At 41.4% G+C, this 16,564-nt stretch overlaps 1 protein-coding gene across 5 annotated transcripts in view; it reads left to right on the top strand.

The window, feature by feature from the left end:
• col19a1 (collagen, type XIX, alpha 1) overlaps positions 1-16,564 on the top strand; it is a 260,397-nt gene that overhangs the window by 45,153 nt on the left and 198,680 nt on the right. For all 5 annotated transcript variants that reach the window (XM_082978540.1, XM_082978539.1, XM_082978535.1 and 2 more), the window contains exons 10-12: positions 12,478-12,522; positions 13,148-13,201; positions 16,080-16,124. In XM_082978540.1, coding sequence (XP_082834666.1) covers positions 12,478-12,522; positions 13,148-13,201; positions 16,080-16,124 — 144 coding nt within the window. The remainder of the gene's footprint in view (positions 1-12,477; positions 12,523-13,147; positions 13,202-16,079; positions 16,125-16,564) is intronic.

Below are 16,564 nucleotides of genomic sequence, written 5' to 3'. Positions count from 1 at the left end.
AGTCAGTGTGTTTGACAGAAAGAGAGAGAAGAACCAGTGTGTTTAACAGAAAGAGAGAGAAGAGTCAGTGTGTTTGACAGAAAGAGAGAGAGAAGTCAGTGTGTTTGACAGAAAGAGAGAGAAGAGTCAGTGTGTTTGACAGAAAGAGAGAGAGAAGAACCAGTGTGTTTGACAGAAAGAGAGAGAAGAAGAGTCAGTGTGTTTGACAGAAAGAGAGAGAGAAGAACCAGTGTGTTTGACAGAAAGAGAGAGAGAAGAAGAGCCAGTGTGTTTGACAGAAAGAGAGAAAGAAGAACCAGTGTGTTCGACAGAAAGAGAGAGAGAGAAGAGTCAGTATGTTTGACAGAAAGAGAGAGAAGAATCAGGGTGTTTGACAGAAAGAGAGAGAGAAGAGTCAGTGTGTTTGACAGAAAGAGAGAGAGAAGAAGAGTCAGTATGTTTGACAGAAAGAGAGAGAGAAGAGTCAGTGTGTTTGACAGAAAGAGAGAGAGAAGAAGAGTCAGTATGTTTGACAGAAAGAGAGAGAGAAGAGTCAGTGTGTTTGACAGAAAGAGAGAGAAGAGCCAGTGTGTTTGACAGAAAGAGAGACAGAAGAAGAGTCAGTGTGTTTGACAGAAAGAGAGACAGAAGAAGAGTCAGTGTGTTTGACAGAAAGAGAGAGAAGAGTCAGTGTGTTTGACAGAAAGAGAGAGAAGAACCAGTGTGTTTGACAGAAAGAGAGAGAAGAGTCAGTGTGTTTGACAGAAAGAGAGAGAAGAGCCAGTGTGTTTGACAGAAAGAGAGAGAATAGCCAGTGTGTTTGACAGAAAGAGAGAGAAGAGTCAGTGTGTTTGACAGAAAGAGAGACAGAAGAAGAGTCAGTGTGTTTGACAGAAAGAGAGAGAAGAGTCAGTGTGTTTGACAGAAAGAGAGAGAAGAGCCAGTGTGTTTGACAGAAAGAGAGAGAAGGGTCAGTGTGTTTGACAGAAAGAGAGAGAAGAAGAGTCGGTGTGTTTGACAGAAAGAGAGAGAAGAGTCAGTGTGTTTGGCAGAAAGAGGCAGAAGAGCCAGTGTGTTTGACAGAAAGAGAGAGAAGAAGAGTCCGTGTGTTTGACAGAAAGAGAGAGAAGAAGGGTCAGTGTGTTTGACAGAAAGACAGAGAGAAGTAGAGTCAGTGTGTTTGACAGAAAGAGAGAGAGAGAAGAGTCAGTGTGTTTGACAGAAAGAGAGGCAGAAGAAGAGTCAGTGTGTTCGACAGAAAGCGAGAGAGAAGAAGAGCTAGTGTGTTCGACAGAAAGCGAGAGAGAAGAAGAGCCAGTGTGTTTGACAGAAAGAGAGAGAAGAAGAGTCAGTGTGTTTGACAGAAAGAGAGAGAAGAAGAGTCAGTGTGTTTGACGGAAAGAGAGAGAGAAGAGTCAGTGTGTTTGACAGAAAGAGAGAGAGAAGAACAAGTGTGTTTGACAGAAAGAGAGAGAGAAGAAGAGTCAGTGTGTTTGACAGAAAGAGAGAGCGAGAAGTGTCAGTGTGTTTGACAGAAAGAGAGAGAGAGAAGAGTCAGTGTGTTTGACAGAAAGAGAGAGAGAAGAAGAGTCCGTGTGTTTGACAGAAAGAGACAGAGAAGAGTCAGTGTGTTTGACAGAAAGAGAGAGAAGAGCCAGTGTGTTTGACAGAAAGAGAGAGAAGAAGAGTCAGTGTGTTTGACATAGAGAAGAGTCAGTGTGTTTGACAGAAAGAGAGAGAAGAACCAGTGTGTTTGACAGAAAGAGAGAGAGAAGAGTCAGTGTGTTTGACAGAAAGAGAGAGAGAAGAGCCAGTGTGTTTGACAGAAAGAGAGAGAAGAGTCAGTGTGTTTGACAGAAAGAGAGAGAAGAAGAGTCAGTGTGTTTGACAGAAAGAGAGAGAAGAGTCAGTGTGTTTGACAGAAAGAGAGAGAAGAACCAGTGTGTTTGACAGAAAGAGAGAGAGAAGAGTCAGGGTGTTTGACAGAAAGAGAGAGAGAAGAGTCAGTGTGTTTGACAGAAAGAGAGAGAAGAAGAGTCAGTGTGTTTGACAGAAAGAGAGAGAAGAAGAGTCAGTGTGTTTGACAGAGAGAGAGAGAGAAGAACCAGTGTGCTTGACAGAAAGAGAGAGAGAAGAACCAGTGTGTTTGACAGAAAGATAGAGAACAGTCAGTGTGTTTGACAGAAAGAGAGAGAGAAAAACCAGTGTGTTTGACAGAAAGAGAGAGAGAAGAGTCAGTGTGTTTGACAGAAAGAGAGAGAGAAGAGCCAGTGTGTTTGACAGAAAGAGAGAGAGAAGAAGTCAGTGTTTGACAGAAAGAGAGAGAAGAGCCAGTGTGTTTGACAGAAAGAGAGAGAGAGAGAAGAGTCAGTGTGTTTGACAGAAAGAGAGAGAAGAGTCAGTGTGTTTGACAGAAAGAGAGAGAGAAGAACCAGTGTGTTTGACAGAAAGAGAGAGAAGAAGAGTCAGTCTGTTTGACAGAAAGAGAGAGAAGAGTCAGTGTGTTTGACAGAAAGAGAGAGAAGAGTCAGTGTGTTTGACAGAAAGAGAGAGAGAAGAAACGTGTGTTTGACAGAAAGAGAGAGAAGAAGAGTCAGTGTGTTTGACAGAAAGAGAGAGAGAAGAACCAGTTAGTTTGACAGAAAGAGAGAGAAGAAGAGTCACTGTGTTTGACAGAAAGAGAGAGAGAAGAACCAGTTAGTTTGACAGAAAGAGAGAGAAGAAGAGTCAGTGTGTTTGACAGAAAGAGAGAGAAGAGCCAGTGTGTTCGACAGAAAGAGAGAGAAGAGTCAGTGTGTTTGACAGAAAGAGGCAGAAGAGCCAGTGTGTTCGACAGAAAGAGAGAGAAGAAGTCAGTGTATTTGACAGAAAGAGAGAGAAGAAGAGTCAGTGTATTTGACAGAAAGAGAGAGAAGAGTCAGTGTGTTTGGCAGAAAGAGGCAGAAGAGCCAGTGTGTTTGACAGAAAGAGAGAGAAGAAGAGTCAGTGTGTTTGACAGAGAGAGAGAGAGAGAGAGAAGAAGAGTCAGTGTGTTTGACAGAAAGAGAGAGAGAAGAACCAGTGTGTTTGACAGAAAGAGAGAGAAGAAGAACCAGTGTGTTTGACAGAAAGAGAGAGAGAAGAAGAGTCAGTGTGTTTGACAGAAAGAGAGAGAAGAGTCAGTGTGTTTGACAGAAAGAGAGAGAAGATCCAGTGTGTTTGACAGAAAGAGAGAAGACTAGCCAGTGTGTTTGACAGAAAGAGAGAGAGAAGAGTCAGTGTGTTTGACAGAAAGAGAGAGGAGTCAGTGTGTTTGACAGAAAGAGAGAGAGAAGAACCAGTGTGTTTGACAGAAAGAGAGAGAGAAGAGTCAGTGTGTTTGACAGAAAGAGAGAGAGAAGTCAGTGTGTTTGACAGAAAGAGAGAGAAGAGTCAGTGTGTTTGACAGAAAGAGAGAGAGAAGAACCAGTGTGTTTGACAGAAAGAGAGAGAAGAAGAGTCAGTGTGTTTGACAGAAAGAGAGAGAGAAGAACCAGTGTGTTTGACAGAAAGAGAGAGAAGAAGAGTCAGTGTGTTTGACAGAAAGGGAGAGAAGAACCAGTTTGTTTGACAGAAAGAGAGAGAGAGAAGAGTCAGTGTGTTTGACAGAAAGAGAGAGAAGAGTCAGTGTGTTTGACAGAAAGAGAGAGAAGAGTCAGTGTGTTTGACAGAAAGAGAGAAGACTAGCCAGTGTGTTTGAATGAAAGAGAGACAGAAGAGTCAGTGTGTTTGACAGAAAGAGAGAGAAGATCCAGTGTGTTTGACAGAAAGAGAGAGAGAAGAGTCAATGTGTTTGACAGAAAGAGAGAGGAGTCAGTGTGTTTGACAGAAAGAGAGAAGACTAGCCAGTGTGTTTGACAGAAAGAGAGAGAGAAGAACCAGTGTGTTTGACAGAAAGAGAGAGAAGAAGAACCAGTGTGTTTGACAGAAAGAGAGAGAGAAGAAGAGTCAGTGTGTTTGACAGAAAGAGAGAGAAGAGTCAGTGTGTTTGACAGAAAGAGAGAGAAGATCCAGTGTGTTTGACAGAAAGAGAGAAGACTAGCCAGTGTGTTTGACAGAAAGAGAGAGAGAAGAGTCAGTGTGTTTGACAGAAAGAGAGAGGAGTCAGTGTGTTTGACAGAAAGAGAGAGAGAAGAACCAGTGTGTTTGACAGAAAGAGAGAGAGAAGAGTCAGTGTGTTTGACAGAAAGAGAGAGAGAAGTCAGTGTGTTTGACAGAAAGAGAGAGAAGAGTCAGTGTGTTTGACAGAAAGAGAGAGAGAAGAACCAGTGTGTTTGACAGAAAGAGAGAGAAGAAGAGTCAGTGTGTTTGACAGAAAGAGAGAGAGAAGAACCAGTGTGTTTGACAGAAAGAGAGAGAAGAAGAGTCAGTGTGTTTGACAGAAAGGGAGAGAAGAACCAGTTTGTTTGACAGAAAGAGAGAGAGAGAAGAGTCAGTGTGTTTGACAGAAAGAGAGAGAAGAGTCAGTGTGTTTGACAGAAAGAGAGAGAAGAGTCAGTGTGTTTGACAGAAAGAGAGAAGACTAGCCAGTGTGTTTGAATGAAAGAGAGACAGAAGAGTCAGTGTGTTTGACAGAAAGAGAGAGAAGATCCAGTGTGTTTGACAGAAAGAGAGAGAGAAGAGTCAATGTGTTTGACAGAAAGAGAGAGGAGTCAGTGTGTTTGACAGAAAGAGAGAAGACTAGCCAGTGTGTTTGACAGAAAGAGAGAGAGAAGAGTCAGTGTGTTTGACAGAAAGAGAGAGGAGTCAGTGTGTTTGACAGAAAGAGAGAGAGAGAAGAACCAGTGTGTTTGACAGAAAGAGAGAGAGAAGAGTCAGTGTGTTTGACAGAAAGAGAGAGAGAAGTCAGTGTGTTTGACAGAAAGAGAGAGAAGAAGAGTCAGTGTGTTTGACAGAAAGAGAGAGAGAAGAACCAGTGTGTTTGACAGAAAGAGAGAGAAGGGTCAGTGTGTTTGACAGAAAGAGAGAGAGAAGAACCAGTGTGTTTGACAGAAAGAGAGAGAAGAAGAGTCAGTGTGTTTGGGAATGAAGAATGATAGGAATTCATTTCTCTGAACAGGTGGTGTTTCACCTATTAGGACCAGATGGTCTTTGTGGTCATTGACCCAATTACCATAGAGTGGTGTAGTTTGGGTAAAGACATTTTTCAGAGCTAGTAGGAACTAAAGTGTGTCCTAAATGGCACCCTATTTCCAATATAGTGCACTACTTTGGAGCAGAGTCCTATGGGATATCTTATAGGTCCTGGTCAAAAGAAATGCACTATATAGAGACTAGGGGGCCATTTGGGTGCTGCAGTTCTTCTGTTTTTCCCTTAAAACCACTCAGGAATTCAGAGAAAGTACACCAGCTACACAAGCTTTAAATCATTCTACCTGTAGGACCGACCGAGAGGAAGGGGAATTGGGTTATTTGTGAAACTCTCCGTTATAATTAGTATGTTCCTGGTGTAGAAGTGACATTATGTTTGTTATAGTTGTCTACTAGGACCAAAGAAAACACCTCAGTCCATATATCCTTATTGAACTAGTCTTGGCACTTTAGCTACCATTAAATCGTAATAAAAGTAGCACAAAATAAATCTCTTTAAAGTCATAATTAGTTTTTTTTTCAGGTTCAAAGTAACTAGTTGCCTCAGAAAATTGTAGGAAAAACTCCAAACGTATCATACTGAGGTGAATAGATTCCTGTGAGCACACCATTTACTTGTTCTATTCAACTGTGAATTCAATACAAAGACATGTCATTTCTGAAAGGGTCATTTAATTACTGTACCTCTATTGAAGTTATACGTTTTGACAGACAGGCTGGGTTCAGCGACACTGTGACAACCAATCAACTGCCCCGAATAGGATTCCTGGCATTATTATCACTTTTAGAAGAAGTGCATTGTGGGACTAAATTAAATTAGTGACAGCTCGTTGAAAAGGCAAGCAGGCAGGGCGGAATGGAATACATCTGTAGTACAGTGCTAAACACATTCTGGGTATTGTAAAGGATTAATAAAAAGCTATAATTTCATGACTACGTCAATGTTTACATTTTATTCCACCTTCGAGCTGTTGAATGTGTTAATACTAGGGCTGTACATCGTATAACATAGTACTAGGGCTGTACATCATATAACATAGTACTAGGGCTGTACATCATATAACATAGTACTAGGGCTGTACATCGTATAACATAATACTAGGGCTGTACATCATATAACATAGTACTAGGGCTGTACATCGTATAACATAGTACTAGGGCTGTACATCGTATAACATAGTACTAGGGCTGTACATCGTATAACATAGTACTAGGGCTATACATCATATAACATAGTACTAGGGCTGTACATCGTTAACATAGTACTAGGGCTGTACATCGTTAACATAGTACTAGGGCTGTACATCGTTAACATAGTACTAGGGCTGTACATCGTTAACATAGTACTAGGGCTGTACATCGTTAACATAGTACTAGGGCTGTACATCGTTAACATAGTACTAGGGCTGTACATCGTTAACATAGTACTAGGGCTGTACATCGTATAGCATAGTACTAGGGCTGTACATCGTATAACATAGTACTAGGGCTGTACATCGTATAACATAGTACTAGGGCTGCACATCGTATAACATAGTACTAGGGCTGCACATCGTATAACATAGTACTAGGGCTGTACATCGTATAACATAGTACTAGGGCTGTACATCGTATAACATAGTACTAGGGCTGTACATCCTATAATATAATGCAAGGCCATTAGGAAAAAATGATTTCCTTTCAAGGAAGCTGCCTTCTTATAATATCAGGATTGATGTGTTTAATTTTCTGCAGAACCCTGGATAACCACAGCTGTTTAATCACTGTGAACGGGATTATGATCCTCCATCCAACTTTCACCGCAGTGCTGGATTTATACTTTCTCTTCTCTTGAAGTAAAACAACCACAAAGTAATCCCCAATTTCCCCCCAACGTTTTCCTTGTAAGGTCATAACAAGTAACCCACAGTTCTCATTAGGAATCTGTTTAAATGCTCTAAAGTCTAAATAGTATGGAGCTTCTGTATTAATCTCTGTAAAAGCCAAGCTAAATTGCCAATAACTTTGTTAGGGGTGCATTAAAAGGTTATAATGGTGATGATAATTTCTGTTCCCTCTTTCTATAAAAAGTCATCATTCTGCTATTGCTATCCTCTAGCACACATTCATCTATTGTATGTACATGTACAGTTGGAGTCTTCAAGAAGTGGCTATGCTTCTCTACTTCATTTGAGCTGTACAGTAATTCAGTTCCATATGACCCATCTATCCCCCTGCTTAACGCTCAGTTAAGGTAATACTGTAAAACCTGAATGAGTCGGCTGTCGGTTCAAAGTCATTCTTAGAACTGGACTTCCAATGGGAATTAAGCATGAGACTCAGTGAATTTTATGCATTTATTGAAGTGAAGAGCTTCTGTAACTTAGTGCCACGGTCTAGTAAAAATCATATGATGGATGGATGGATGGATGGATGGATGGATGGATGGATGGAAGAAGATAAAAGGATATCCTTAATGAAAGAGGGTATGAAATGTGTTTGATATCCAGTTGGTTGACAGTCAGTGGTATTCTAAGGTTTTCTTCCCGAGGAGTAATGACATCACATAAACTCAGCCCACAAAATCCCTTAAGGCATTAAAAACATCCTACGTTAATAGGGCTTATGGTTTTACTACCAAAGATAAACGTCTCTATTTCTCCATTCATATTATGCTGCTCGCCTTTCGCAATAGAAAATAGAGTTCATTCGGGAAAGTATTCAGACCCCTTCACTTTTTCCACATTTTCAATCCTTAAAAGGGTTAAATTTGAAAAAATCCTCATCAATCTACACACAATACCCCATAATGACAAAGTGAAAACAAGTTTTTAGAATGCTTGCACATTTACTACAAGTAAACAACAAATACCTTATTTACATAAGTATTCAGACCCTTTGATATGAGACTGAAAATTGAGCTCAGGTGCATCCTGTTTCCGTTGGTCATCCTTGAGATGTTTCTACAACTTGATTGGAGTCCACCTGTGGTAAATTCAATTGATTGGACATGACTTGGAAAGGCACACACCTGTCTATATAAGGTCCCACAGTTGACAGTGCATGTCAGAGAAAAAACCAAGCCACGAGGAATTGTCCGTAGAGCTCTGAGACAGGATTGTGTCGAGGTACAGACCCAGGGAAGTACTGAGTAAAGGGTCTGAATACTTATGTAAATGATAGTTCATATTTTTTTACGTTTGCAAACATTTCTAAAATCCTGCTTTTTTTTGTCATTATGGGGTATTGTGTGTGTAGATCGATGAAAAAAACTATTTAATACATCTTAGAATAAGGCTGTAACGTGACACAGCAGTGGAAAAGGTGAAGGGGTCTGAATACTTTCCGAACGCACTGTATAGGTCAAAGCAACAGCCAGCGTTCTCTTTCAGATGCTAACAACGAACTTCAAAGACTCCTAAATGTTTAGCCACCACTGCCAACACATTGTCAGACAGTTAACATTGTCAGAGATAGTGTTGTTTTTTAGCAGAATCATATTAGTGGAAACGGAGGGTGTTCTCAGGGCAGGCCTGGTTGTAGCTAGATATGTTCCAGTCATGTTTTTTGTTGTTGTTAATGCATTTTAGCTAACCCTATCCCAAACCCTGAACCTCATTCTCCTAACCTGTTACGAAAAGTCCCTTCTGCTAGTGAAAACTGGCAGACCTGCCCTGAGAACGGCGTAGGTTCTGAGTAACGCGATACTGGTGAAGGGCTCGTCTGCAACCTTCACCACCGAATCTAGCTTTGCTTTCAATGTCTAATTTTGTAGATGGTGAAAAGCGTTGTCACCACTGTCAATACATGATCACACAGCAAACATTCAGCTAGTTAGAGATAAACCCAATTATGCACGTTGGAGCACCAACATATATTAATTACCCTGTTGAAGAGTGTCATAATTATCTCTAATGGATTTAACAGAGGAGAACGCTCATGTTGTCACTTAGTGGGGGACGTGTGTGTGTGTGTGTGTGTGTGTGTGTGTGTGTGTGTGTGTGTGTGTGTGTGTGTGTGTGTGTGTGTGTGTGTGTGTGTGTGTGTGTGTGTGTAAGACATTTGATTAATGACCTGCCCTTCCTTGACATGGCAGCAGACAGACAGTCAGAGGGGAAGAATGAAGGAGAATGCCACAGGACAATGTTTCAGTTCACACAGGGAGAGGATGTAGAGTTACAGGCACCAGGGTAACCTTTAACCCTGTGATTCTGCTGCAGATTGGGGTTTAATGCTCTGCTGAGCGTTGGACCTAAGCCTCAGAATAGCCCTGGGGAAGAGTCCACTTGTTCTAAAGAGAATGCAAACATCCCTATAGGCTCCTTATATTCCAAACTATACCTTGAAGCCAGTTCCACTGCTAACCCCAATCAGGGACTGATTGAGATCTGGGACACCAGGCGGGTACTATTAATGATCAGGCAGAACATAATAGCTATAGACTATTATCTATCCCCAACATCAGTGCTACATACCTGCAGTTCATGCAGCACACAATACATAGTGTTACTGGGGTGACTCTGCCTTGTCTAAAGGGATGTTGAACATTCCTATACCAGTAGACTATAGGGTTCTATCTCCTACATCACTGGTTATCCTATAGATTCCATAGGCTACTGTCCATCTTCTACATCACTGGTTATCCTATAGATTCCATAGGCTACTGTCTATCTCCTACATCACTAGTAGGCCACATGGACATGTCCTTAGTAACTTTCCAGTGTTTCCAGATTTCTATGAACTATTACCTTTAATTAATTACAATATGAGTGAAATAGTTTTCCTTATTTCGTATGTTAAAAAGCAGCTTTTCTGTGTTGCAATGGTGTGGGCGTACCCCAACAGCATCATGGTGTGGCTATATAGCATTCAATAAAAATATAAATGACAAGTCAACAGCTGATTGGCCAGCTCAGCCAATGAGACGTCTCTGCCAAAAACATGACGTGATCTTCTGTGAGGAAATGGCAAGCATTTTTTAAATGGTCTGTTTGAGATAATAGTTTAAGGTGAGATTTTTGAAGTATTTTCTTCTTCACTTTTTTGCTTTGACCACAAATATAGGACGAGTCAACAACATTATTTGTGTATTAGTTATAATGAGCTTTTAAAGGTACACTCAGCAATACAACATACATACAGAAAGTAAACAGCATAGTAGGTCAGTTTCTGCAACAACCATGAAAGCGCATGGCTCAACTTCTTTGTTGTTTTGGTGCCCTGGTTACCAGGCTGCAAAGCGTGACATGAACCCGTGAACATGCGCAGACACTGTATGTGACTGTGTGTGAAGTCTTGCATCTCGCTCATCTCAATATCTGCGGTGCTGTTCGTGGCAACATCATTTTGCTGAGTCTACCTTTTAACGTGAGATTTTCACTGGACAGTTACTTTAAAGCTACAGTCCTCAATTTAAACAATAACAAGCGCTCCACCCCGTTTCTATTTTGGTAAGCAATTGAGGGATGAGCCTGGATAATAAAATTACATATATATTTTTTTAAACCATTATTTAACTTTGCAAGTAAGTTAAGAACAAATTCTTACTTACAATGGCAGCCTACCGGGGAACAGTGGGTTAACTGCCTTGTTCAGGGGCAGAACAACAGATTTTTACTTTGTCAGCTCAGGGATTCGATCCAGCAACCTTTCGGTTACTAGCCCAACTCTCTAACCACCGCCCCAGAAAAGTAACCATTCAAATTTGTAGACAGAACTATGGATGCAAGGACTGACCATCCATGATATCAAAATGATAGTTTTAAATATGTTTTGACACTATACAGTGTTTGTTTACATTTACTTTGTTTACAAATTTAACACGCTTATATTTTGGGTTCTGAAGGGGTATGACAGCTGAACTAAGCTCATGAGACATTTATAAGTTAAATTCTTCAATAATCTATGGGTGTATACAGTATGATTAATTTATGAGTTCTGTTCTTCTAGAATCTATGGGTATATACAATATCATTAATTTAGAAGTACAAAAATGGATGTAGCAATTAAGGATTTTAGCTTGGACACATTCTAAAAATGTCAAAAACGAACATTGTTTGGATATTTTCTCCAAAAGCTATTATAACCATTATGGCCCAGGGCATGTCCTTTATACTAATGTAGGCTACAGTCAGTGGCCGTTAGTGTCTTATTCACACATTAGCCAGAGGATTTAGGAGGTCCAGCAGTTCACTGAGCTAAGCTAGGGTCCCATCCTGCTTCCCTTACAGCTGTTCCGAGCCTGTTGTATTTAACACAGCGCTCCAACAGCTGCAGAGAGAAAGGTGGATTGTATTACCCAGATCCACAGTAACCCTGTTTCACTGTGTTAGGGCCTTGTTTGACGAGGGGAAACAACATTTCTGCTAGCTGCTTCAACATGGTCTCATTAGAATATGTAAAAAATAGTGACATTTAACCTTTGTAGTTCTATGTCAACCAAATAAATGTTTATTTATTTTACATCATTTTAACTCATTCTCATCTACAGCAAAGACCTGGGGAATAGTTACAAGGGAGAGGAGGGAGGATGAATGAGCCAATTGGAAGCTGGGGATGATTTGGTGGCTAGATTGGGAATTTAGCCAGGACACACCCCTAGTCTTATGATAAGTGCCATGGGATCTTTAGTGACCACAGAGAGTCAGGACACCTGTTTAACATCCCATCAGGAGGACAGAAACACCTACACAGGGCAATGTCTGCCCTGGGACATTTATTTTATTTTTTAGACCAGTATGCCTCCTACTGGCCCTCCAACACCACATCCAGCAGCATCTGGTCTCCCATCCAGGGACCGACCCTGCTTAGCTTCAGAGGCAAGCAGCAGTGGGATGCAGGATGGTATACTGTATCAATATGACAATAATTAGTCCAATTAAGGAACTATTGCTACGAACTAAGCTTAATCAAGGCCTATTCATGTTGTCCAAATCATACCACCATTCCTTGGCTGCAACATTCAGGAAAATATTATAGCCATGTCTGTGACGTGTTCAGGGAACTTTTAGAAAAAGTGCAGTTTTAACCATACTTACTTGCCATAGATGTGGGAGAGACAAGCTGCTACTAAAAGAACAGCCACTGACTGTACAGCCAATTAGAGACCAGCCACTGACTGTACAGCCAATAAGAGACCAGCCACTGACTGTACAGCCAATTAGAGACCAGCCACTGACTGTACAGCCAATAAGAGACCAGCCACTGACTGTACAGCCAATTAGAGACCAGCCACTGACTGTATAGCCAATTAGAGACCAGCCACTGACTGTACAGCCAATTAGAGACCAGCCACTGACTGTACAGCCAATTAGAGACCAGCCACTGACTGTACAGCCAATAAGACAAGCAGTCACTAAATGACCAATAAGGGAGCAGCAGCTACTGACTGTATCATGTCTTCATTTGCAGGGAGAGACCGGGAAAGACGGGTTCCCTGGAAACTCTAGCCAGAAGGTACAGTATGGACATATTTTATATTTATACAATGTACTGTATATGAGATATTTCACAACTTACATATCTGTTTGAACATGATAAACTCAGAGAGTGCCCTGTCAGCTGGGTCTGAACATGGTCTAGCACCTTCAGTTCACCAGGACCACTCTAAAGCATCCTCACCCTCTAAACCCTCCTCTAGGGCCCTTAGATGTTGAAGAATACACACACACACACACACACACACCACACATACAAGGACATATTTGCCTATGAAACTCGATCCAATCTAATGACATAACACTTAAAAGGCGCGGCCCACCCAAACATTTTCCTATACTTGATAAGGTAGAGAATTGGCTAAAGCTGGTCTGCGTTACTCAACACTACACATGACATGCAAAGTCTATATCAAGTGTCATAACATTCATATTGAGATTGATGGTGGTGTGACTTGGCCTACTCTGCCTGTGTGGTTTGTGTGATTTCCATTCAAACTGTATTAGCTACCGCAGAGTACTGTTTTGCTGTTTTGGAGATGTCTTAAGGCCAACCCTTTTACTGTGTGTGGGTGTGCGCTTTTGTGTGTGTGCGTGTGCATGCCTAATCCTAATTGTGCGTGTGTGTTCTATTTCTCCCTCAGGGTGACCAGGGTGTTTCTGGCTCACCAGGTCTGGATGGTATTCCTGGACAGAAGGTGAGTCAGACTGTTGGCTTGTTTGGACTGTCCATGATATGTAAGATATAAAGATACTGTTTTAAACCACTAAGCTGTTATTCTCCCACTACATATAATCTGTGTGAGGGTTTTCCATGTCCTGGAGTGCTGGACTAAGGTTCAACTAAAGTAGCATAATACTATCCCCTTCATCAGCTATCATGATAATACTATCCCCTTCATCAGCTATCATGATAATAACAATATCCCCTTCATCAGATGTCATGATAATACTATCCCCTTCATCAGCTATCATGATAATACTATCGCCTTCATCAGCTATTATGATAATACTATCCCCTTCATCAGCTATTATTATAATAACAATATCCCCTTCATCAGATATCATGATAATACTATCCCCTTCATCAGCTATCATGATAATAACAATATCCCCTTCATCAGATATCATGATAATACTATCCCCTTCATCAGCTATCATTATAATAACAATATCCCCTTCATCAGCTATCATGATAATACTATCCCCTTCTTCAGCTATCATGATAATACTATCCCCTTCATCAGCTATTATTATAATAACAATATCACCTTCATCAGATATCATGATAATACTATCCCCTTCATCAGCTATTATTATAATAACAATATCCCCTTCATCAGCTATCATGATAATACTATCCCCTTCATCAGCTATTATTATAATAACAATATCCCCTTCATCAGATATCATGATAATACTATCGCCTTCATCAGCTATCATGATAATACTATCCCCTTCATCAGCTATTATTATAATACTATCCCCTTCATCAGCTATTATTATAATAACAATATCACCTTCATCAGATATCATGATAATACTATCCCCTTCATCAGCTATCATGATAATAACAATATCCCCTTCATCAGATATCATGATAATACTATCTCCTTCATCAGCTATTATGATAATAACAATATGCCCTTCATCAGCTATTATGAGTTGGTGGTGGTTATGGTGGTGGTGGTGGTTATGGTGGGGGTGGGGGTGTTAGTGGTGTTAGTGGTGATGGTGGGGGTGATGGTGGTGGTGTTAGTGGTGATGGTGGTAGTGATGGTGGTGATGGTGGGGGTGATGGTGGTGGTGTTAGTGGTGTTAGTTGTGATGGTGGGGGTGATGGTTGTGGTGTTAGTGGTGATGGTGGTAGTGATGGTGGTGATGGTGGGGGTGATGGTGGTGGTGTTAGTGGTGGTGATGATGATGGTGGTGTCAGTGGTGATTAGTGGTGATGGTGGGGGTGATGGTGGTGTTAGTGGTGATGGTGGTGGTTTTAGTGGTGGTGATGGTGGTGGTGTTAGTGGTGGTGGTGTTAGCAGTGATTAGTGGTGATGGTGGGGGTGATGGTGGTGATGGTGGTGGTTTTAGTGGTGGTGATGGTGGTGGTGGTGGTGATTAGTGGTGTGTTAGTGGTGATTAGTGTTTATGGTGGGGGTGTTAGTGGTGATGGTGGTGGTGTTAGTGGTGATTAGTGGTGATGGTGGTGTTAGTGGTGATTAGTGGTGATGGTGGGGGTGATGGTGGTGGTGTTAGTGGTGGTGGTGTTAGCAGTGATTAGTGGTGATGGTGGGGGTGATGGTGGTGATGGTGGTGGTTTTAGTGGTGGTGATGGTGGTGGTGGTGGTGATTAGTGGTGTGTTAGTGGTGATTAGTGTTTATGGTGGGGGTGTTAGTGGTGATGGTGGTGGTGTTAGTGGTGATTAGTGGTGATGGTGGTGTTAGTGGTGATTAGTGGTGATGGTGGGGGTGATGGTGGTGGTGTTAGTGGTGGTGATGGTGGTGGTGATGGTGGTGGTGTTAGTGGTGATTAGTGGTGATGGTGGGGGTGTTAGTGGTGATGGTGGTGGTTTTAGTGGTGGTTATGGTGGGGGTGTTAGTGGTGTTAGTGGTTATGGTGATGATGGTGGTTATGGTGGGGGTGATGGTTATGGTGGGGGTGGTGATTACAGTGGTGGTTATGGTGATGGTGATGATAGTGGTGGTGTTAGTAGTGATGGTGGGGGTGTTAATTATTAGAATCTGGTCCACTAGATAAGGGTTGGAGCAAAAACCTCAAGGAGGGTAGTTCTCCAGGAACAGGGTTGGAGCAAAAACCTCAAGGAGGGTAGCTCTCCAGGAACAGGGCTGGAGCAAAAACCTCAAGGAGGGTAGCTCTCCAGGAACAGGGTTGGAGCAAAAACCTCAAGGAGGGTAGCTCTCCAGGAACAGGGTTTGTTGTGAAAACCTACAGGATGGTAGCTCTCCAGGAACAGGGTTGGAGTGACAACCTACAGGATGGTAGCTCTCCAGGAACAGGGTTTGCACCAGGACACAAAGGGATTTACACACAGAGCCATAGTCCCTTAGGAGGGAGATAGGACTTCTTCTATATCCTCTCCTCGTGTATTTACAGTATTGTATACCCTCTGATTCAATGCTGCTTCTATACAGGGTCAGAGGAGATTAACAAATAATTAGCTTTTCATCTTGTAAACACAAGTGAATATCATACACCTACCAGAGAAATATTTCTGTGTATGTAAATATACATTAGTCATAGAGTTGTGGCTATTCCTTATGCATTAGATATTGGACAGTATGGAATATGTACTGTACATGTATATACAGTAAGGTGTATGGGAAATAGTCCTGCTCTTATTCTTTATAACCTGAAGTGATGTGTAATTCTGTTTTGAGAGTTTTGAAGTTGCCTCAAGGTGCTAAACATTGCTGATGTGTGAACGAAGGCCCATTCAGAGCTGCACTGAACCCTACGGCACAGACCTCAGTGAAACTAGGAAGATATTTCTCCTCATGAACGAGTAGACCTTCAATGTTTGTTATTTAGCATTTCAAGTTTCAACCTTGTAATTTCAGGGGGAGGCAGGATCAAACGGGTCTAAGGGGATCGATGGAGCAATGGTAAGTACACACACACACCGAAACGTACACACACACACATATTACATAATGGTAAATGTATCTGGTTTCACTCTCTGTCATGTATAAACACCAGTTCATCCAAACGTGTGAAGTTCCACTGTAGTGGATACATGGTTATTAATATGTAGCATATGTCTTCTGTTGTTATATATATTTTATTTTAAAGGATTTTCTAGCACAGGTTTTCTAATACATCTCTGAAGAATCTCCTTTTTACATTTACATTATAGTCATTTATCAGACGCTCTTATCCAGAGCGACTTACAGTAGTGAATGCATACATTTCATAAAAAAAATTCTCCGTGCTGGTCCCCCGTGGGAATCGATTATTTCATAACCCAAGGCCTTTTCCCCTGTAATCTTAAGACTAACACAATAGCTATTCATATTTTACATGCAACCATGAAGGTACATGCATA

The sequence above is a fragment of the Salmo salar genome, chromosome 01, assembly GCF_965601325.2.
Source record: "Salmo salar chromosome 01, fSalSal1, whole genome shotgun sequence".
Taxonomy (NCBI): Eukaryota; Metazoa; Chordata; class Actinopteri; order Salmoniformes; family Salmonidae; genus Salmo; species Salmo salar.
This window is presented reverse-complemented; position numbering and strand designations above follow the sequence as displayed.